Source organism: Mobula hypostoma, chromosome 1 (assembly GCF_963921235.1).
Source record: "Mobula hypostoma chromosome 1, sMobHyp1.1, whole genome shotgun sequence".
NCBI lineage: Eukaryota > Metazoa > Chordata > Chondrichthyes > Myliobatiformes > Myliobatidae > Mobula > Mobula hypostoma.
The window spans coordinates 77,111,869-77,136,398 of record NC_086097.1 but is presented as its reverse complement, the minus strand read 5'-3'; the positions used below and the strand labels follow the sequence as shown (position 1 = coordinate 77,136,398).

Below are 24,530 nucleotides of genomic sequence, written 5' to 3'. Positions count from 1 at the left end.
AGAGGGTTCAAAGAGTTTCATGAAAATGATTCTGGGATTGAAAGGCTTTTCATATGAGGAGTGATTGAGGCTCTGGGCCTGTACTCACTGGAATTCAAAAAAATGAGGGGGACCTCATTGAAAACTATTGAATGTTGAAAGGCCTCAAAAGAGTGGATCTGGAGATGATGTTTCCTATGGTGGGGGATCTAAGACCAGGGGACACAACCTCATAATAGAGGGATGTCCATTTCGAATGGAAGTCCAGGAGGAATTTTTTTAGCAAGAGAGTGGTGAATCTGTGGAATTCATTGCCAAGGACAGCTGTGGAGGCCAAGTCATTGGGTATATTTAATGCAGAGGTTGATAAGCTCTCATTTAGTCAAGAAAAACAGGCAGCAGATTGGGGCTTAGTGAGAAATGAATCAGCTATGATGAAATGGCATAGCACACTCAATGAACCAAACGGCCTAATTCTGCTCCTGTGTTTTTTGATCTTATGGTCTTTCTCCGCTGGAATGTTGGTGGGTGAGAGGTGAATTAGAATATTATAAAATAATGAGAAGAAATAAGGTAAATAGCCATTGTGTTTTCTCCAGGGCGGGGGGGGGGGCACTACATTGAAAAGTCATAGGTTTAAAGTGAGAAGAAAAACAATTAAAAGGGAACTGTGGGGTAACTTTTTCCAAGCAGCAACTGGTACATATGTAGAATGTGCTGCTAGGGGAAGAGGTGGAGACCGTTGCAGTTAAGACTTTTTAAACACGTTTATTACAGGGATAAGGAAGGTTTCAGGCATATGGGCCAAGTGTGGGAAAATGGGACTGGCTCAGTTAGGCAACTTGGGTGGCACAGGCAAGTTGGGTTGAAGAGCCTGCTTCTATGACATCTGTCTCTATCACTCAAAGATCCTGCAGAATACAGCATGGCATTGAAAATTCTGTACTTGGCTCACTGAGGGCCTTGTGCCTCTCCAGATCAGCAGGAGTGATTAACAAGATGTTATATGTCAACAGATGAGAGGCAGCCTAGGAAATGGAGTAGGTTGGAAGTGGATCAGCCTCTTCTGCCACAAGCTGCTCGGCTGGCATACTTCCTATTGCACTTGAAAGAATGTAAGAAGGAAGCAAGAGCAGGGAATGTAGTCTGGGTGCAAAGTTTCAACAGTAATCACAAGGAAGGGCTTGTCAGCTCAAGGAAATAGCAGCCTTATTGGGCTTGCAGCAGCTGGTGGGAGAATCATACGGGGAACAAGTGAACTTGACTTTGATCTCGCCAATTTGCTTGTTGCCGGTCTCTAGCAATAACTGGACACAAAGAGTCATGGGAAAGAAAGGTCGTGGCGTAGAAGGGTGCATCTTTCAGTTCCATTCCCACACCTCTTCCCCATAGCTCGGCAAACAATTTTCCATCATTGGCTATTCAAGTTCCTTTTAACATTGTTTCGACCCCTTCAAGTCCCTGATTAAACCAATCTCTTTGAAACAAAATGATCTCTCTTGCAGATTGTTATAGCATCTTAAAATGATGTTCCCAAATGCCTGAACCATTTGCTCAGGGGAAGATAACTTCCATTTATCTAAACTCATCTTAATTATGTCTATTTCTGTAACATTTCTTCAGTGAAAATATCAGTAGCAGAATAATTGTTTTCAACAGTGTGCTGGACAGTACAATCAAGTGTCACTTAGCATTAACCTGCTCATCAATGACCAAATTGAATTTTGCCAAGACCACATGGCTTTAACCTCATGGTCCAAAAGTATGCAGCGCACTGAGATTAATAGGTAAGGTGGGAGTGACTGCCCTTGACATTAACCTGAGTGTAATGTCAAGGACCTTTCGTAACATAAAAAGTATGCAAACAAAGATGAAAACATTCCAGTGATTGGAACCATACCTCATAGAAAGGTCGATGATTGTAGTTATTGGACATCAATCATCCAATCCCCAGGACATCTTTGATGGAGTTCCACAAGGCAGCATCCAAAGCCCAGCTGGCTGCTTCATCAGTGACCTTTATAACACAAGGTCAGAATTAAGGGTTGGAGACACATGAGACTACCAGTGATGATTTCACGATATTTAGTTCGATTCACAACCACTTAGTGAATGAAACAGACCATGCCCACACACAGCAAGATGTGGATAACATTTAGGCATGGCCTGATAAGTGCCATGGAATATTCATATCAAACAATGTCTGTTTGCAACAAGAAAAAGATCTAATCACCTTCTCTTAACATTAAATAGGATTACCATTGTCAAATCCAACTACCATCACCATTCTGGGGTGCTTCACTGGCCAGAAACATCTGGAGCATCTACAAAAATACTCTGGCTTCAAGAGGAAGGTTAGGGGCTGTGTATGCTGGAGTTAGTGATCTATCACTTAACATCCAAAACTTTTCAGACACCTATAGGATGCAATGTATATTGTCTACAAAATAAACAGCTGTTACTCACCTAGGCTTCTCCAGCGGGATGTCCAAAACCAGTGACCTCTTTCACCAAGAAGGACAAAGGCTTCAGGTATATGGGAAAAGCACCACATGAACTTCTCCTCTAATTTACACACCACCCTGACTGGTAAATATATGGCCGTTCCCTGATTGTTTCTCAAGTATATATTCAGGAACTCCTATGCCATGGCTAATGCACCAGAAGGCCTGCACTGATTCATTTAGGGATGGGCATAAAAACTGCCTTTGCCTTTAATGCCTTGAGCTCAAGAAGCTACCAATTTAAATTAATTACTGTTCTGATGCCCTAGCATGTTCTTTGTTCTTTTATTTCTGTCAAGTCATAAGACCAAAAACACAGGAGCAGAATATGGCCATTCAGTCCATTGAGTTTGTTCCAGTCATGGTCACATGACTGATTTATTTTTTTTTTCCCCTCAACCCATTCTCCTACCTTCTCCCCGTAATCCTTAACACGATTACTAAGCAAGAACCTACCAAACTCCACTTCAAATATACCCAGTGCATTGGCCTCCACAGTCAAGTCAGGGGACTTGCTGCAGAGTTCTCAGTCAGCTGTACTTCCTGAACCAAAATAAGCATACAAAGATTAGTTCAGACTTTATCTTAATTTTAATAATAAAGGTGAAAGTAGTAACTTCAAAAAGGTTTTTATTTGAAATAATGACTAAAATTCAAATACTTAAATAATTCCATATTCTTTAAATGTTAAGTCCTGACAAAAAATTCATATAGAAAGAGTCTGTTAAATCTTATTTGAGTCCTGCTCAGACTTTATTTTAAAGTTAATATTGCCCCCTGACCATCTGGCCTATTGATGTTTCTAGCTCCAGGTGATAATCATAAGCCATGCCGTTTATTTGATCTAAAATTATCACTGCTGTCATCTTTCCAATAGTTATTATAACTCCCGCTGTTTCTGGATCACTGGCGACTCTGGCTGTGTATATGGATACCTCTGTGTTGCTCCTTGTGGGTAACATTTTGCTCCACCCTCTGGGAGACCTAAGGGTTGCTAGTACTGTATCTGGACATTTCTGCTAGTATCTAGTGTATCACAAAAGCCGAGTGAATCTATTTTATTTGGTAATTTCTATTCACAGTTTGCCCTTAACTTCATCTCACCATCTGTATTGTAAACGCTTTGCCTGCATCTGGTGATTGCTGGTGACTCTTTTGTTGTAAATAAGTCAGTGTTCTGTTCTTAACCAGTTCCTATGTATTCTTTTTATATAATGTTCAGAGTTGATGTACTGTGTTGATTTTCCTGTGCTTATGATCTCAGTCTGTTCTGGGGGTGCTGTTGATTTCATTTATTTCTTTTAGGTATTTAAGTATGGAACATTATGGTGAATGATGGTTATTTTTTATGTGTGTCTCTTATAATTGGAGGTAAATTCAAAACAATGGTGATGTGTTTGGTTGCACCAAATGCTTTTTGAGGCCATTTAGTTTTACACCCCAGTCATGGTATATTGCTGTGCACGCATAGATTAAGTCATAATATATGTTAATTTTCTTAGGTAGTCATCCACAGTCTTTGGTAGTACTTTTCTGTTTGCCCACAAATTTTTATTTCAAAAGATATTCAATTAGCCGAAGGGTTAAATTCAGTTTTGGTTTGCAGATCACTGCTGAACTTGGCCTGAACTTCCAGTACTGTGGAGGCCTAAAATCAGGTTTTCTATTTTACTGGCCAGCAATATGGAACAGAAGCAAGTTATTCTCCAAAATTTATACCTAAGAATTCATAATCGCTACTTGTCTATTCCTGTGATCTGGACGTCTAGTCTATATTTGCTAGATATTTGCTATATCCCCGCTCCCCGCACAAAAAAATGAACAAAGAAAGGAATCAGCATATCAACCCCCAAATCCCTCCTTCCGCACAAAAATAAAGGAACAAAAGGGAACTGGCACATGGGCCCCCAAATCCCTCTCCACGTACAAAAAAAAAACAAAAGAGATCGGGCGAAACACACAGAATATCAATAACTATGAGACTTGAAGAAAGTCTACAGTCCAAGTCCACAACCAAAATGCAGAAAACCAGGGCAACATTCTCCGGCAGGCCTTTCCCTCTCTGTAGCAGAGCTATCAAAAGACAGACAGATATTGCTACCCCATCTGCACTCGGCTTGATGCTTCAATCTCCCTCACTGCTTTAATCAGCAAATAATAGCTTTGATCAGCGAAAGAGTCAAACATCGGTTTACACCCACTGAAATTCGTGCACATTGCTTCAGTCTCCTGGAATTGCTTCAGAGACTGCAGAGTGCTGAAGCTCCCAAACAAGCTTCTGCAATCACCTCAATGTTTCAATCTCCTTCAATGCTTTAATCAGCAAAATGGAGTCATACATCAGCCTCACAGCTATCCTGCGGCCTGCCTTATTGAGGTTTGTGCATGCTGCCTCTGCCTCCCAGAATCCTCTTGGAGACTTCAGAGCACTGGATCATCCAAACGATCTTCAAACTGCAAATCACAGCTCCAACATTTCCAGAATCACATCCAAGATGAAAAACAAATGTAAATGATATAAAAGAAGTGTTATATATGGTTTCATGATCTATCCAGAAGATGTTAACTGAAGGAGTGTTGTATGCAGGCGCAATCTTGACTGGACCAGAATGTTTTCCCTGTGACCATGTAGGTTTCTTCCCATAGCCCAAAGACATACCAGTTAGTAGGTTAATTCGTCACTGTAAATTGTCTTGTGATTAGACTAGTGATAAATAGGTGAGTTGCTGGGTGACAAGGCTTATTGGACTGGAAAGGTCTGTTCCATGCTGTATCTCAAAAGAAAAATAAAGTAAAAAGTAACCAAACAAGAAGCTTAGTCTGGGTAGAATTTGTTGGTTGCATCCAGGAGGGTTTCTTGGAACAGTATATAGATAGTCCAACCAGGAAATTGGCCATAATAGACCTTTTATTGGGAAATGAGCTCAGCCAGGTAATTGGGGTTTCCTTGGGAGAGCATTTTGAGAATAATGGTCACAACTACGGAATTTTAAGATAGTTAAGGATAAATCCAGAACTCAGAGGAAAGTTTGGTGTTAGGAAAACGACAACATAATAAGGTAGGAACTGGTAATAAATGGGGAGCAGCTGTCTCTGAGTGTCATCTGACATGGGAGTGTTTTTTTATGAGCCAACTGTCCAAAGTCAGGACTGACATATTCCAAAGAAGAAGAAAGAGAAGGATAGGATGATTTGTTGACTGTGAACAGGCTCCCTGAGGTGATACCCCTTTCACTTTTCAAGGGGCTTTTCTGCCCCTGCATGTGCAGTAGCAGAAGGAGCTATACTGTGGTCCATCCCTACAAAACCTTAGCATTGGTTATACAAAGCTTCAGTGCATTCACCAACAACTATAGTGAGCCAGTTTGCAGCATTCTCTCACAAACATCTCCCTATCCAGGATGACCAATAGGTTTTGGGCCGACCAAAGAGCACACACCACATTAGAGCAAATATCTCCAGGAATGGACCATAAATCAGGGCTTCCTCTGTTACACAACTACTGAGAATAAACCAGGACATGGACCCCTGTCTCCATCTCCATATCCTTTTAGCAAATCTACATTAAGCAAAGAGGTGGTTGACTGTCCCTTCCCCACCACAGCCATCCTGTGGGCTGTGCATATTGGGGGTGACCATCTGTAGTGGAAGGCTTTGACCATTTGTTTCGGAAACAAGCCCGCAGAATCCAAACTGCTTCTGTCTCACAGCGTCTGCAATCCATTCAGTGCTAACCACTACCTGATGGACTTGTGGTCAAAGGTGTTAACTTGGAAGAACTCTTCCACATAGACAGACAGTACAGCAATGTTCAGCTGACTGGGGTATTGCATGGTAGAGGGACCAGTCCAATCTTCCACATCATTTAGAACCTCATTACGCAAGTGACCTAGCGCCAACATAACTTTGGGTCCATACACCATCAGATACAGCCACACACAAAGAAGGTCATCAGGATGAAAACAACATTGGGTACATTTTTGCCCCCATTCTCAAGGGACTTGTGCATCATGACTTGGTGGATCCCAGATAAACTGGAAGATGTCTCCAGTTAGTACTGAAACAAACAGAGGAATGGGGAACAGGCTACACTTGTGCTTAACAGCATCCTTAGAGCATATCACATCTTTTACCAAATTATTCCCAGAGAACACCATTTCTACAAAGCTATGTTTGATCTTCCCTAATTTGCTCCAGCCAGTTCTTGTTACACATTTCAGTTCGTCCAAACCAGATCTCCAGCACATTCAAGTTGTCAGGCCTGACAGTGAAGGGGACATTGAAATGGACAGTTGCCAACAGTCCTGAGGTCGATTCTGGCTCCCAATGCCACTCAAACCGGTCATTGATGTTGATCACTCTGAAAACTGACCATGGAACCGAGCTGGAGATGGCTAGATCATCCAGTTACAGAGCGATTTCTACTTGTGTCACCTCTTCCTGGCAATGTCTTTTCTTATGCTCTTGTCCTTCCTGATGGGTTCAGCAAAAGTTTCTATGTAGCACACAAACAAGTGGGGAGAGTGGACAACTCTGCCTGATTCTAGATGATGAGGAAGCTATCTGTCTCCTATCCATTTATTTGGACTGCTCTATGAATATCTGTTTACAGCAGTTGGATCTAATTTATAATTCCCTCCACAAAACCCATTTTGTGTATGGTATCCTGTCAAAGGCCTTCTCCAGGTCCAGGCAGGCATCTGTCCCTCTGTCCTTCGCATAGGCACTGGTATCCCTGAGTAGTACATGGCTGTCAAGAGATTTTCTAGAGCAGCCACAGATTTGGTCTAGGTGGATAATCGGTCCCAGAGTAGATGTGACCTGGTTGGTGATCTTTTACAGAATCTTGTAATCCACACTCCACAGTGAAGTTGGTTTCTAATTCCTGATGTTCTTCCTCTCCCACCCCACTTCTGCTTGTTGATGAGGGTGGTTTATGCTCTTCCTCATGGAGTCTGACATGCCCCTGCTAGAAGCATAATGTTGTACACTTCCTGGAGATCTGGGGCGTCCAGTCCCACAATTCGGACAGTAAGCTATCACTTCCTGGAGTTTTATTTGTGCCAAGGGCTTGTCACCTCCTCTAAGGACAATGGCTGATACTGGATCTCCCACTTACTGTCAAGCACCTCTGTAACAGACTACAGGAAGTTCTGTGCTGATACACTGTGCTGTCTGTGGTCTTACTGGTTAAAAAAAAAGAGATCTGCAGGTCCTTAGTATGTCTGTCTGTGAAGCTGTAACTAAATTGTCCTCTCCCTTAAGGATGTGGATCACAGGGCTCCCCCGTGAACCTGTCAGAAGCATTAGCATGCCTCATCCTACTCCACAAAGTGGATCTTGGACCGTTAGATGATGTTGGAGGATTCAGAGGTAAAGGCCACAGCTTGCTGGCTCTTTGCCTCTTGAGTTCCTCTCTCACATCCACCCCTCTTGACTGCATATGGAGAGGTTGTTGCAAATCTTATGTGGAGATGGTGCAATTCTCATGACTTTTTCTGAACATCTCTGAGGATGAAGAACCTCTTGGTTGCTTCTCACCAGTAAATTGGGATTTCAAAGAGAGACTTCACAGTTCTCCAATCTAGGGTCAGCAGCATGACATTCAACACTCATGCCCCCTACCTGCCTTCTTGCCCTCCTGTAGGTGACAAGCGGCATGAAGGACACTGTGGTCAGAGAATATTAGACTAATGTCGGTGGTACGGTCTGTGACTGTCTTTGATGTGAAGAGGAAATCATGTGAGGCCATACTGAGCTGTCTGAATCGGTCCAAGTGTGCTCCACCTGCAGGGTGCTAAAGGCATTGCACAATTTTGTAGCCTTAACCATTTCCATCGGGAGTTCAGAGTTGCTCCAGTTTTCTGTTGGCGCTACCAGATTTTTCAACTGCATCAATGATGAGATTGAAGGCTGCGGCCAGAACAACAGATAGGGACCTTGCCAGCAGTGGTGGGACCTGCTGGAGGATAGCTTGTCATTCATTTAGCATGGGCGAGCCATACACATTGATTAGCCGGACTGGAGTGTTATGGTACTTTATTTCAACCACAAGGAATCATCCCACTTCCTTCATCTCTTTGACCACACTGCAACGACCTTTGATAGTTGTGGAGTGTGACAGCCTGCACTCTTGTAAAAAAAAATTACATCTGTCTTGACTTTGGAAAAGTATTGGAAGACGTTAACACATTGTACAGTGTTCTTCACACTGCACGTTTAGACATGCCAGTTTTATCTCTGTGGTTATATTATTTGAGTTCTAAGATCACAAATGCAGTCTGTTGTTAATCAACCTGATACTGCAGGCACACAGACTTGGCGAACTGCCAGTGTTTTTGGGCACAGGTACTAGGAATGGTGTCTGGCTCTTTCTTTCTGGTCTCCCCACGGCCTGTGATTCTTTCTGTATTCTCCTCTCACAGCCCGTGACTCCCTCCGTGTTCCCGTCACAGCCCTTGATTCTCCCCTGCGCTCCCCTCTCACAGCCTGTGACTCTCTCCGTGCTCTCCTGTCACAGCCTGTGACTCTCCTGTGCGCTTCCCTCTCACAGCCTGTGACTCCTCTGCACTCCCGTCACAGCCTGTGACTCTCTCCGTGCTCCCCTCTCACAGCCCATGACTCTCTCCATACTCCCCTCTCACAGCCTGTGACTCTCTTCTGCACTCCCCTATCATAGCTTGTGACCCTCCTCTGCGCTCCCCTCTCACAGCCTGTGACTTTCCTCTGCACTCCCCTATCATAGCTTGTGACCCTCCTCTGCGCTCCCCTCTCACAGCCTGTGACTCTCTCCGTGCTCCCGTCACAGCCCTTGATTCTCCCCTGCGCTCCCCTCTCACAGCCTGTGACTCTCTCCGTGCTCCCGTCACAGCCTGACTCTCTCCGTGCTCTCCTGTCACAGCCTGTGACTCTCCTGTGCGCTTCCCTCTCACAGCCTGTGACTCCTCTGCACTCCCGTCACAGCCTGTGACTCTCTCCGTGCTCCCCTCTCACAGCCCGTGACTCTCTCCATACTCCCCTCTCACAGCCTGTGACTCTCCTCTACACTCCCCTATCATAGCTTGTGACCCTCCTCTGCGCTCCCCTCTCACAGCCTGTGACTCTCTCCGTGCTCCCGTCACAGCCTGTGACTCTCCTCTGCACTCCCGTCACAGCCCGCGACCCTCTCCGTGCTCCCCTCTCACAGCCTGTCTCTCTCTGTGCTCTCCTGTCACAGCCTGTAACTCTCTCCGTGCTCCCCTATCACAGCCTATGTCTCTCTCTGTGCTCCTGAAACAGCCTGTGACTCTCTCCGTACTCCCGTCACAGCCTGTGACTCTCTCTCTGCGCTCCCCTCTCACAGCCTGTGTCTCTCTCTGTGCTCTCCTGTCACAGCCTGACTCTCTCCGTGCTCTCCTGTCACAGCCTGTCTCTCTTTGCGCTCTCCTGTCACAGCCTGAGACTCTCCTCCGCACTCCCCTCTCACAGCCTGTGTCTCTCTCTGTGCTCTCCTCTCACAGCCTGTGTCTCTCTCTGTGCTCTCCTGTCACAGCCTGTGACTCTCCTCTGCACTCCCCTCTCACAGCCTGACTCTCCTCTGCGCTCCCCTCTCACAGCCTGTGACTCTCCTCTGCGCTCCCCTCTCACAGCCTGTGACTCTCTCCGTGCTCCCCTCTCACAGCCTGTGACTCTTTCTGCACTCCCCTCTCACAGCCTGTCTCTCTCTTTGCGCTCTCCTGTCACAGCCTGAGACTCTCCTCCGCACTCCCCTCTCACAGCCTGTGTCTCTCTCTCTGTGCATCTCCTGTCACAGCCTGTGTCTCTCTCTGTGCTCTCCTGTCACAGCCTGTGACTCTCCTCTGCACTCCCCTGTCACAGCCTGTGACTCTCCTCTGCACTCCCCTGTCACAGCCTGTGACTCTCTCTGCGCTCCCCCTCACAGCCTGTGTCTCTCTCTGCGCTCCCCTCTCACAGCCTGTGTCTCTCTCTGCGCTCCCCTCTCACAGCCTGTGACTCTTTGTTTTTTCCTTTTCACTGCCTGCGCCCCTCTCTGTTCCATTCTCTATGACTCTCTTTACCTCTCCATTTTCCAGTCACTGCCCGTAACTTTGTGGCTGTGACTTTTTGCTCCACTGTGACTTCTTTTCCCTCACTTTGCCCGCCCCCTTGCTGTGTCTCCTCTCTCGTTGCCTGCACCCCTCTCCTTCGCCGGTCCGGGTCCTCTCTCTTCCGTGACTTTCTCTCCGCTTTATTCACTGCCTGCACACGTATTATCTCTCTCTCCGCGGAATACGCCGCCCGCTTCGGCTATGGAGGAGGCGCCGCAACGGACATGGAGCCGAGGCCGAGGCCGCGGTCGCCGGGGAGGAGGGAGAGGCCGCGGCCGAGGTTCGCGTGGGTCCGGGGACCGACCGCAGCAACCAGCGGAGCCCGAGCGGCGGACGCAGGGCCGCGACTTCCGGGAGGCACGGCCACCCCGAGGCCGAGGCCTCGCCTCCCGGCCGCCGGAGCAGCAGGTAGGAGGAGCGCCCACTCGAGGGGTGGGTGCAGGTGTCAGGTTGAATGTGAGTGGCTTTCGACTCAAGTGCTCGGTCTCTAACCCCATCCGCCAAGGGCCGGGCCGGGCCGGGCCCTGCATCCAGGACGGCGGAGCTGCCGCCACTTTCCTCCGGACTTTGCACCCGGCTGCTGGAGGAGGTTGGCTGGATGTACAAGTTGCCCCCGAAACAATCACCATCTCTCCGCACCTTCCCCTTCCTTCCGAGTGCATTCAATTTCCCGCTCGTGGTGCACACATCTATAACTGGTTCTGCTGCTAGTATTGCATAAACGCTAACTCGTTGCACCAACTGTCATCCATTATGCTGTGAATGACCTGATCTGACCCGTATGGTTTATATTTCGTCCTCGTGGAAAGGAATTCAACAACGATTTTTCGGCCCTTATCAATATCTCTACAATGCAATCACATGTTTCCTGTAATTGAATGGTGTGCCGTGCTCAATATGTGGGTTAACCTGTTTTGTATATGGTTCAAACAACAAATAACAGGAATTCTGCAGATGCTGGAAATTCAAGCAACACACATCAAAGTTGCTGGTGAATGCAGCAGGCCAGGTGCGTTCACCAGCAACTTTGTATATGGTTCCCTGATTTTATATCCTTGTCTGAACCTTTTATTGATTTTTTGAGGGAATAAAGCTTCATTGGCAAGGCTACCTTTTAAAACCTACTTATATTTGCCCCAGAGAAGATTTTGGTAATGAAGAAAGGAATCCCTTTGCCTTTTTAACCACCTGACTGAGCTTCAAGAATTTAAGGCACATGCTATGGTCCTGTTGTTCCAGCACACCACTCAAAGTGTTGCAGTTCATTGTTTTGCCTTTTTGTACCTCCCCAAATCTACTAGTTTACACATTAAAGCAACACACATAAAAGTTGCTGGTGAACGCAGCAGGCCAGGCAGCATCTCTAGGAAGAGGTGCAGTCGACGTTTCAGGCCGAGACCCTTCGTCAGGATGCTGCCTGGCCTGCTGTGTTCACCAGCAACTTTTATGTGTGTTGCTTGAATTTCCAGCATCTGCAGAATTCCTGTTGTTTGAGTTTACACATTAATTTCCTTTTGCCACTTTTTGTCTGACTACAACTAAAAAATAGTTTGAATAAGATACTGAGGCGTGTTGCATATGCTGCAATAGAAACCATAGAAACTACAGCACAGAAACAGGCCTTTGTATGAGATTTTTTCCCCCAGGGTTGGGAACTGAGAGCTAGAGGTCATGGGTTTAAGGTGAAGCAGAGAGATTTAATAGGAACCTGGGAGGCAAGTTGTTCACATAGAGAGTGGCCAGTATATGGAATGAGCTGCTTAAGGAATTTTTTTGGGGGGGGTACATTAACATTTAGATTATTAGATTAGTTTATGAGAACACTCAGTCCTCTTTTATTGTCATTTAGAAATGCATACATGCATTAAGAAATGATACAATGTTTCTGCGGAGTGATATCACAGAAAACAGGACAAACCAAAGATTAACACTGACAGAACCACATAATTATAACATATAGTTACAGCAGTGCAAACCAATACCATAATTTGATGAAGAACAAACCATGGGCACGGTAAAAAAAAAGTCTCAAAGTCCCCGAGTCGATCGACTCCCGAGTTCCCGATAGCAGGCGGCAAAAGGGAGAAACTCCCTGCCATAAACCTCCAGGCGCCGTCAACTTGTCGATGCCTTGGAAGCAGCCGACCACAGCCGACACTGAGTCCGTCCGTCCGATAATTTTGAGCCTCTGACCAGCCCTTCCGATACAGCCTCCCGAGCGCCATCCTCTGCAGAGCGCCTTCGACCTAGCCATGGCCGCTGAAACAAGCAAAGCCGAGGATTCGGGGCCTTCTCCTCCGGAAAGTCCGGTTACCACACAGTAGCAGCGGCAGCGAAGCGGGCATTTCAGAAGTTTTCCAGATGTTCCTCCGTACTCTCATGTCCATCTCCATCAAATCAGAATTGTGCACGGTCCCCTACTTGACAGATTAAAGATATCATTCACCGGAGAGGCCGTGCACACTGCCGTCGCGCCACCATCTTCTCCACCACTAATTTAAAAGGTACTTGGAGAGGCATACGGATAGGATAGAGGGATATGGGCAAGTGGGATGAACTTAGATAGGGATCTCAGTTGGCATGGACTATTTGGGCCAAAGGGCCTTTTACCATGTTGTGGAATTCTCTGAGAGAACAAATGCAGCTAGATTTCAAGGATAGACATGTATAGTGCTAAAATCAGAGTGTGTGGGAGCAATGGGTGTTAGGCTGCATCAAACATAAGCAGTGTGATGTTCACTCATTCGTTATATTGCTGTGTTATATGACATAAGCGGAATCGTGGTCTTTTCATGAAAGAAGTGGTTTACCACTACCTTCTCCTGGGGCAGTGTCTTTACATGACAGGTCATCCCAACTATTATCAATACTCTTCAGAGTTTGTCTGCCTATGTCAGTGGTTGCATAACCAGGACTTGTGATATGCTTCAGCTGCTCATATGACTATCCATCATCTGCTCCCATGGCTTCATGTGACCCTGATAGGGGGTGGGTCACATTGCCCAAGGGTGACCTGCGGGCTAGTGGAGGGAAGGAGCACCTTACACCTCATTTGGGGGCATTGTATCTCTACCCCGGCACCTGGATGAGCAAGGTAAAATTTCCAGGTGTGGTAGATAAAATTTAATACAGGGAAATGGAAAGAATAAGGAACAATGATTAGTGGGTGTTTTTGGTCCTCATTAATGTCCTTGCCGTCCAACATCTAGACTGCCCCTACATCTCAGTGATGAGTAACCAGATCACTCATTTTGATCTGTTTGGTGGAGCCTTTCTTCACCAAGCTCAGATACGACGAAATGCAGGGATTCATTCCAAGTTCACAGCATAGCATCAAGTTTAAAGCCAGTGGGGTACCTAGCTTTGAGTGTTGGGACTGCGGGACATGGGGACACAAACACCTGCTCCACAAGTTGGCACCATGTGGATTCAAATGTCTCTGTCATCAGATCTCTCCAGTTCAGAAAATTTTGTATGGTACCAACATCATGGTAATAAGTAGCTATTGTGCCTTACAAACTTAGTGCTCTGCAGAGTGGTGTTGAGCTTGGTACAGTGGATTAAAAGACACATTTCTGAAGGATGTACAGGAAAAGACTGGTTTCTGCTGCTGAGCTACTTAATCATGCCATTGCCTTCTTGTGGCACTCTCAATAGGAATTCTATTTGGCCTGTTTTTCTTTTTGCTTCATTAACTTCAGATCATGCAAAGCACAGTGCCTATGTTCAAATGCTCAGCAAATTCCATTTATCCATCACCTTGTGCCTGTTTATCCACATGCTCTTGGTTAAGCAATGCCTCAGCACTTGTTCATGTCTATCAGTGGCTTCATCTGTCCATCTTTCTGAGCACTCTAATCTTCTGATTTGCTTTCTCTGTGCTAATCCTAAATTTGAATGCATTTCAAACTTAATTGCACTATCTTTAACAGCTGTGTTTTCAGTCCTTAGATCCTGAATTCTTCCCTCGTACCAAACTTCAGAACTTTGTTTTTTTATCAGCTTAATTACTATTTTGTTTGATAATGTTCTTCAGGAGTGTCTTGGGATATTTTTTGCTATTTAAAGGCATTACATCAATGGTAGTTTTTGTTCAGGCTACAATGTTCATCTGTATCTCCCAGCTCAGTACAATTCAAATGCTCTTTATTTTCATTCTGATAAAGGAATACATTTACTGTATATATCTGGTCAAGAAACAGACCATTTCACATTATTCTATGTAATACAAAATATATTTAGGAAGTAGATTTATGGCCTGAGGAAATCCCAATTGCTTTTCACTCAGCAGTTTCAGGGCAGGTATTTGACGGAGTGTGGCATCAAGGCAGCCTGATAAAGCTGCAGTTGTTATACAAACTGGCACAAAGGAAAATGGTTGTGGTTGTTGGATGTCAATCATCCCAGCCCAGAATATCATTGCCGGAGACAATGAGTTTATTGTCATATTCAGTTGAGTTTATTGTCATATATGTAAATACATGCAGTGACAAACTTACTTGCAGCAGCATCACAGGCACATGGTTCATCACGAGTCATCAGCGCTTCCGGAGGACTGTGTCCTTGGCCCAGTGATTGTCATCTGCTTCATCGATGACCTTGTAAGGTCACAATGGTCAATTCCTGCATGAACCAAGACCTGGATAATATTTAGCAATGGACTGCCACAAAAGTGCTAGACAATGATCATTTCCATTAAGAGAGATGAACCATCTACCTTAGGCATGCATGTCCTGTCTTTATTAGTAATCTGGGCAGTGGGTGCAGCAGACATCCCACCCTGCAAAAACTAATTTCAGGGAGATAGCACCATCAATTTGCGGGAGACTCCTGGAACTTCCGGGAGAGGTGGAATGTCTGCAATACAGTAGCTCCTTAGCAGCTAGCCAGCTAGTTTAAATAATGTTAGTTATGCTAATGAACGAATGACACCTGTTAAACTTACCTCAACATGTCTTTTACAGTCTTAACCCACCATGGGCAATAGAAAAGTCACTGTTGCAAGCAGTGCAGCGAGCAACACTGTCGTTATTTCGACCCCTATTAGGCAGGGGTACACTTTAGTGTAGTCTGGGGTGACGTACATTTTATATTTTCTTTTTTTGGAACACTCTGCCATGGCGCACTGTCTGTCGCTCGCTATCTCTTGTCGCTCACACACTCTCTCACGCTCTCTCTTGCTTTCTCTTGCTCGCTCGCTCTCAAAAAAATTGATTTCCATGATATTGTATATAATTTGCAGGCATCAGGGAGCCAATATTAATATGTGGGAGACTCCTGGAACTTCCAGGAGAGGTGGGATGTCTGGTGCACTGGGTCATCATTGATCTGAAGCTTAACTGGACTAGCTGAATAAATGTTGGGGCTACATGAGCAGGTCAAAGCTTAGATATCCTGCAGTGAGTGATTTAGTTTCTGATTCCCCCTAGACATTTCCACTATTCTTAAGACATCCCATGAAATGCTCTGCGTTTATCAGGCTGTGGTAGTCTTCAACCTCAAATGTTAACTATGTTTCTCTTTCTTCAGATGCTACCTGAAAATGAAACTTTTTGTGTTGATATTGGATATAAATCTTATTCCTATGTAGTAGTTAATTTTCCTTTCATCATTAACTACAGAAGCTATCCATTAATTTACTCTTCAGATAGTTTGCAAATTACAAACTCGTGGGTCAATATAAATCTTTAAATTGTGTGAGGGATGAGAAAGAAGATGTTTAGAAAGGTTGAAATTAATGTAGAATGTAATATTCATATTATTATATTTGTTTGAAATTAATTTTGAAATACATGATTTAATTGATGCCCAGAAATCCAATGCATAGTGCTTTTAAGAAAATGGACTGATATTTCTGGGAGCTGTTGCTTATGGAAGAAATATTCTTTTTATCATTAATATTTTAAAAAATGACCAATTTTTATTAATTTCACAAATGAGTTTTCCATCAATATTTACTCATATCCCCCAATAATTCAAGTGTTAGCTTAATTGCAATTCGCTTGAATTATAGATGTGATTTATTTTTTTGTCTGTTAATTCCTGGTTCTAATGATTTAATGATTTACCATCATTCTTACAATTCAGTGAACTTCACAGTGTTTGGAGTTTTATAGATATGGCAGGTTCCTTGGGCAACACAGTGGTTCCAGTAACGGAAACTCTGGAGTTCATGATTGTTGGCCAATGATTGAACAGCAAGCTGTTTTATATTGAGTGTGCTGTGGAAATGGTCTAGGGTGCCACCATGTAATCTGGCAGAACACTGCCATGGAAAACTACGCCAATCATGAAAAGATTTTTATTAGTTTTGAAAAACTTGATAATCTAATATACACTAGATTATACTGACAATGTAGCTTAATATCAGGACAGATAAGTTCTCCGTGCCAGGCTTGATCTACCTTAGGTTACACTTCTCTTCCAGACAGGCTTAACAATTTCTTTGCCTGCTTCAAAGCATCAAACACTACAGCAAGGGGGAGAGCCAGTCCCTTTTTACCATCTGACCAACCGGCTCCAATCATTGATCCAGAGCAAACACGGAGGACCCTTGCCAGGGTCAACCCACGAAAAGCGGGAGGTCCTGACAACATCCTTGGACATGTGCTCAAGGAATGTGCTGATGTATTAGCAGATGTCCTGACAGACATTTTCATCATCTCCCTTAGTCAAGCTATTGTCCCCAGATGCTTCAAAACCTCCACAATCATCCCTGTAGCAAAGAAATCAGTTGTAGCCTGTCTGAATGATTACCGTCCCATTGCCCTGACCCCCATAGTGATGAAATGTTTTGAACGGCTTGTCAAGCCTCATATCACAGCCAGCCTCCCCTCATTGCCGGATCCTCTACAGTTTGCTTATCGTCCAAATCGCTCTCTGGAGGAGGTAATATCCACTACACTGCACACAGTTCTCTCTCACTTGGACAACAAAGACACTTACGCCAGAATCCTGTACATTGATTTCAGTTCAGCGTTCAATACCATCATCCCGCAGAGACTAATGGAGAAACTGTCGCTGCTTGGCCTTAGCACTGCCATGTGTCGCTGGATTCTGGATTTCTTGACAGAGAGACCACAGTCAGTCCGTGTTGGCAGGAACATCTCTGACTCCATCACACTGAGCACTGGATCCCCACAAGGCTGTGTGCTTAGCCCATTGCTGTTTACACTGCTAACACATGACTGTGCAGCCAGATTCAAGGAGAACCTGATCATTAAATTTGCAGATGATACTACAGTGGTGGGGCTCATCAGCAAAAATGATGAAACTATGTACAGGGAGGAGGTCAAACACCTAGAGAGCTGGTGCAGGGATAACAACTTGATGCTTAATGTCAACAAAACCAAGGAGATGATTGTCGATTTCAGATGGTCTCAGCCTGAGCACACACCCCTCAGCATCAGCGGCTCCACAGTGGAGAGAGTGGAAAACATCAAGTTCCTTGGGGTGCAGATCTCGGACAATCTCACCTGGTCCAGGAACACCACTGGGATTGTGAAACGGGCCCAGCAGAGATTGCACTTTTTGAGGAAGCTTAAACAAGCATCACTCCCCACTAACATCTTAACTACATTCTACGGAGGCGTGGTTGAGAGTGTGCTGACCTTTTGCATCACAACCTGGTACTCCAGCTGCAGTGCTGTCGACAAAAAAGCCTTGCAGAGGGTGGTTATTGGGGTCTCCCTACCTTCTGTCCAAGACCTCTTTCGGAGTCGATGCCTCCAGAAGACACGGTACATAATTAAAGACCCCTCACACCCTCTCCATGAACTGTTTGTTCTTCTGCCATCAGGCAAACATTACAGGAGCATCAAAACTAAAACCACAAGGCTACTAAACAGCTTCCTCCCACAGGCAGTCAGACTGCTAAATAGCTACCCTACCTGATTCTGCTTTGGACACTTTTAACTTCCACTGGACACTTGTAACTGATTTTAACTGACATGTGGCTGTTGTGTTTTACTATTTATTGTTATGTTTATTATTTAGTGTTGCGTTTGTTATGTTATGATTGCACTGCCCCTGAGAAAAACTGTCTCATTCTGCCCTGCAGAGCTGATGTACGGTTAGAATGACAATAAAGTTTTTTGAATCTTGAATCTTTGAATCTTGAAGTGAGAGAAGAGATTGCTACAGTGCTGACAATGATCTTTGTGTCCTCACTGTCCACAGGAGTAGTACTAGAGGATGGTGGAAGATGGCACATGTTGTTTAAGGAAGGAAATAGGGATAAATCCTAGGAACTTTAGACTAGTGAGTCTTGTGTCAGTACTGGGAGAACCAATAGAGAGGATTCTTAGGAACAGGATTTATGAGCATTTAGAAGAACACAGTCTGATTAGGGATAGTCAGCATGGCACTGTGAAGGGTAGGTTGTACCTCACAAACCAGATTGACTTTTTCGAGGAAGTACCAAAACAAATTGATGTAGGTAGAACTGTGGACATTGTCTACACTTAGTGGCCATTTTTTTAGGTACACCTCGCTAATGCAAATATCTAATCAACCAGTCATGTGGCATCTCAATGTATAAAAGCATTCAGACATGGTCAAGAGGTTCAGTTGTTGTTCAGACCGTACATCAGAATGGGGAAGAAAAGTGATCTGAATGGCTTTACCATGGAGTTGGTGCCAGATGGGGTGATTTGAATATCTCAGATACTGCTGATCTTCTGGGATTTTCACACATAACATTCTCTAGAGTTTACAGAGAATGGTGTGAGAAGCGAAAAAAAATATAGTGAGTGGCAGTTCTGTGGCCGAAAACGCCTTGTTAATGAGAGGTCAGAGGAAAATGGCCAAACTGGTTTAAACTGATAGGAAAGTGACAGTAACACAAATAACCACACATTACAGCAGTGGTGTACAGAACAGCATCTCTCAAAGCACAGCATGTCGAACTGTAGTGGGCTTTAACAACAAAAAATACAAATATACACTCAGTGTATATGGATTTTAGCAAGCCATTTAACAAGACTCATGCAGAAAATCATGAGCATGAGATCCAAGGAAACCTGGCTATGTGTATTTGGAATTGGCTTGCCCACAGAATGCAGAAGGTGGTAGTAGATAGAGCATATCTGCCTGGAGGTCATTGAATGGTGGTGTTCCGTAAGGATCTGTTCTGGGGCCTCTGCTCTTTGTGATTTTTATGCATGACTTGGATGAGTTAGTAGAAGGATGGGTTAGTAAGTTTGCAGACGACAGAGGTTGGTGGTTTTGGGGTTACTCTAGAAGGTTGTAGGTGACAAAGGGACATAGACAGAATGTAGAGCTGGACTGATAAGAGGCAGATGGAGTTCAATCCAGAAAAGTGTGAAGTGATACACTTTGGAAGGTTGAATTTGAAGGTAGAATACAGGGTTAATGGCAGGGTTCTTAGTAGTATGGAGGAACAGAGGGATCTTGGGGCCCCAAGTCCATACATCCCTCAAAGTTGCAACTCAAGTTGATAGGTTGGTTAAGAAGGCGTATGGTGTGTTGGCCTTCATTAATCAGGGATTGAGTTCAAAAGCTGTGAGATAATTTGTAGCTCTATTTTGGTCAATGCACACTTGGAGTATTGTGTTCTGTTCTAGTCGCTCCATTATAGGAAGGATACAGAACCTTTAAATAAGGTGCAGAGAAATTTACCAGGAGAAAATGTCTGATGAGGATAGGTTAAGCGAGCTAGGGCTTATATCTTTGGAGTGATGGAGGATGAGAGGTGACTTGATAGAGGTGTGCAAGATTATAAGAGGCAAAGATAGAGTTAATAGCCATTGCCTTTTTCCTAGGGAACAGTGACTGACACCAGAGGGCCTTCTTTAAAGTCAGTGGAGGAGAATTAAGGGGAGTGGTGGTTGAGCGTGGTACATCAGGGACATTTAAGAGACTCTTAGATAGGCACATGGATGCAAGAAAAATGAGGGTTATGGGCTATACAGGAAGGAAGGGTCAGGTTGAATGTGAACCAGGTTACACATCAGCATGACATAATGGGTCAACTGGCCCATACAGTCCTGTACTGTTCTATGTTAATATAACCACAGATCCATCGTCACATTAGATAGAAATCCATTATTTAGATTCCACATACAGTGTGACAGATTATTATGAAAGTCTACCAAAACTGCCAAGTCTGTTGTATATACAGTGGCATGCAAAAAATTTGCATCACCTGGCCTTTCCTAACGATGACTGTGAACAAGCCATAGCCCTAACAAGCTAATTAAGGTTTGAGACCTTGGTAAAAGTTATCTGAGAGCTCAAATCTCTTGGGGTGCCCAAACTTTTGAATGGTGTTCCTTTTCTTTTTTCACTCTAAAATTGTGCAAAACAAAAATAATACACTAATCTTGCTTAAAATGTTGAAAAGAATGTTTCATCTTTAACTTTATGACTTTTGGAGATCAGTTCATCTTCTACTCACTTAACTAGTTGCAGTAACAGAAATTTTCACCGGGGTGCCCAAATCTTAGCATGCCACTGTATCTCTGGGCAAACAGTTAGCAATTGTTAAATTACAAAACTCAGCCTTGATCTGTTGAAACTTTCTGAATCAAAGCTCAAATCCTGCAACTTAATTACTAAGGGCGTTACAGAGGAAATTGCACTGAGTTTCTGCAGTGAAGGTGGCCACATATTTTCAAATGGGTGTTTGAATCACACAAATCAAAGAAAACTTATGACATGGTGGTAGGCAATTTGGTACATTTTGTCAGCAGAGAAGGGCCTGATCTAATCCTACCTTCCAGCACTCGTCTGTTTTAATTGTGATGAAGTTTCCTGCTTCTACCATCCTTCAAGCAGTGAGATCCAGATCACTACCACTCACTGGGTAGAAATAGCATTTCCTCGTTTACACTTAGATTCTATATTTACTTCAAATCCATGTTCCATTCTTTACTCCTCTGCCAAAGGAAGTGTGATCTTTCTGCTATCTACGGCCCAGCTAATTTTATATACCTTCAATTAAATTTCAAAGGAAAACAGTTTTCCCCATAGCTACTGTCCTTCACCCCTGGCAATGTTCTTATAGAAGTTTTCTGCACCTCTCCAGTTCACTTTTTTCATGTAATGCCATGATCAGAACTGTCAGCTGTAACTTAAGAGATGGTCTAACCTATATTATATATTCCCCTGCCCTGTTGCACCTTCCCCAAACTCTGGATTAAATTCAGTTTTCCACTTTTCTGCCCAACTGAACAGATCTTCTGTATTCTCTAGCTATTTAAAGCTTACCTGCTCAAGGTCAACCACACAGGTAATTTTGCATCATGTGCAAAGTCCTTTATCACGTCCACCACATTTAGGCCTAATTGATATTACCAAAAGCAGGCGGTAAGGAACCACTGGTAACAATCTTGCAGTCACAAAATCACCCGCCAACCATAACCCTTTGCTTCTCATTACTAGACTAGGTTTGGATCCAATCTGCCTTTGATCCCTCCCTGGCTTTTCTTTTTGACTAGACTGCCATATTGGAATCTTGTCAAAAGCTTAGCTAAAATCCAATTAGGCCACATCAAATACACTTCCCTCATTGTCCTTCCTTGTTACCCTCCCTCCAAAGATTCCATTATTTAGACGTAATCTTGCCTTACAATATTTGTGCTATTTCTGATTTCTCTATTTTTTTTCAAAAATTGCTTTGTCCTCTTCCTTGGATTTGCCCATCATGGAAGTTTAGCTAACTTTCCTGTAATTATTTGGTTAATCTTTTTTAAACAGTAGCATGACACAATAGCCCTCCAATCTTCCATCTCCACTTTTTAGCCAGGCCGATTGAAAAATTATTGTTGGGGATCTGGCATTTTTCCCTCGTTTTTATTAATGGCCTTGGATATATTTCATGCAGGGCAGTACAGCAGTCTAGTGGTTAGCACAACCCTTCACAGTGCAAGCGACCCAGGTTTAATTCCCACTACTGCCTGTAAGGAGTGTGTACATTCTCCCCACGACTGCATAGGTTTCCTCTGGGTGCTCTTGTTTCCTCCCATAGCCCAACGCCGTACCTGGTGGTAGATTAATTGGTCATTGTAAATTGTCCCACGATTAGGTTCAGACTAAATTGGGGGATTGCTGGGCGGTACAGCTGGAAGGGCCTTTTCCACACTGTAAGTCAATAAGTAAATAATCTGATGACTAAGATGATAAACCTCCGTAATACTTTCCCTTTTACAGTAAGACTCTGATAATTCATTAACCTTGGGTCTTTGGTGGAGCTGGTTTGGCAGCTTTTCCAGTCTCTTGGATATCAAACCAATTAGTACACCAGCACCCATTTAATTCATGCTTTTTTAGATCTTCTTCCCGATTAAAAAAAAACTTCCTGGTGAACCAGATGAGCTTAAAGGGAATGTGGAAGAGAAAACAAAGTGAGTTTAATAGGAGCATGGGAAACGGGGCCCCAGCGAGTTTGAAAAGAGAGTGGAAACAGGGCCTCTAAAGGCATTGTTGGAATAGAATCCCGATGTGTGTGTAAAACCATGAGGGGCAGTAGTTGGGTGAATGCACACAGTCTTTGTCAAAAATTGTGAATCAAAATCTAGAGGACATAGGTTTGGGAGAGGGAAGAGATTTAATAGGAACCCAAGAGGCAACTTTATCACACCGAGGGTGATCCGCATTTGGAATAAGATGCTTGAGAAAGTAATTGAGTCAAGTATATTAACAATGTTTAAAAGACACTTGGACTGGTACATGGAAAGGATTGGTTTAAGGAATATGGGACTAGTGTTGACGGGAATCTTGTTTGGCCTGAAGGGCCTGTTTTCTTGCTCTATGTCTGTGTCTAAAGGGTATATGGGAACCAAGACCCTAATGAGCCAGATGCTGAACCATTAGGATTTCCAAAGAACTGGATAGCAGATTATTTTATTATACTGTATTTGTCTCATCTAATATTTCATATCTTTTGCCTTAATCATACCCCTCTTTTGTGTAGATATTTGCAAAGCATTGTAAGTCCTACCTGCGTCAAGGAATGCCAGCTTGCAGCAGTGAAATTTAGGCCTTTTCAGCCTCTTCAAGATGGGAAGCATGCATGTGTGGCTATGTAAAACTGCCAAAGGCCACCTCCAGCTGACCTGCTCTAACCTATTGGGTGGTTATGCCAAATCCTATAGTTGCCCTAGCCCTGGTAAAGCAATAATCATGGTGGGCTCACATTTGCTGCTTGTACCCCTTAATGTCTCCAGGATAAGTATTTGTAAAATATAACATCCCATTGTTCTGCATAAGATAGCCAACCAGGTTACAAAGTTCTGAGTTTATGGCCTGTTCTAAATTTCTAATGAGTGCAGTAACACTGTTTCGTTTGGCTGTATTCATGGGTATTCATGTTGGTTGAATGACAATTAAATATGAACTTGAAATTAATGGATCATAAATTTATCCCTACCTATAGAGGAGGGAGCTACAAGAGTTTAAAGGAAGTCTGCAAAATATTTTAAGGGACTTTGTGGACTTACGCAAGGTAATGTGTAAAATGCAATTATTTTTGGAAGTATGAACAGTAGCCGTAATAAAAAGTGGATAAAGCCATGGTAACGTCGTGGTCAGCACGATGCTATTCATCTCAGGGAATCTGAGTTTGAAGTTCAATTCCAGTGCCATCAGTAAGGAGTCTCTTTAAGTCCTTACTGTAGGTTTTCCCCACGTGCTCTGGTTTCGTCCCACAGACCAGAGTTGTACCAGATGGGTTAACTGGTCATTGTAAATTGTCCCGTGATTAAGTTAGGGTTAATCAGAGTTGCGGTGGGGGGGGAGGTTACTGGGGTGGTATGGCTTGAAGAGCCAGAAGAGCCTACTGTGCTCTACCTTGCTAACTAAATAAAATGAAGAAATAATTTCAACGGATGTTGATTGCAAGAATGGAATAAGTTATGAAGCTCAAAAGTCATGGCATAGAGACCTGATTTGTATGTTTCATGTCTTGTGTGGTTTGTTTTTTCTCGTAACTGATTTTGCC

General features: G+C 43.9%; 2 protein-coding genes across 4 annotated transcripts in view; one reads left to right on the top strand and one right to left on the bottom strand.

The window, feature by feature from the left end:
* The window catches only part of chrm5b (cholinergic receptor, muscarinic 5b), a 62,126-nt gene that overhangs the window by 29,688 nt on the left and 7,908 nt on the right, over positions 1-24,530 (bottom strand). For 2 of the 3 annotated variants that reach the window (XM_063051110.1, XM_063051127.1), the window contains 2 exons: positions 15,070-15,193; positions 1,880-1,996 (listed from right to left, as the gene is read on the bottom strand). The gene's annotated coding sequence lies outside the window, so the exon portion shown is untranslated. The remainder of the gene's footprint in view (positions 1-1,879; positions 1,997-15,069; positions 15,194-24,530) is intronic. The other variant, XM_063051119.1, reaches the window with a different exon arrangement.
* Positions 10,343-24,530, top strand: part of aven (apoptosis, caspase activation inhibitor) — a 95,854-nt gene continuing 81,666 nt past the window's right edge. The window contains exon 1 of the mRNA XM_063051140.1: positions 10,343-10,978. Coding sequence (XP_062907210.1) covers positions 10,772-10,978 — 207 coding nt within the window. The 5' untranslated portion in view covers positions 10,343-10,771. The remainder of the gene's footprint in view (positions 10,979-24,530) is intronic.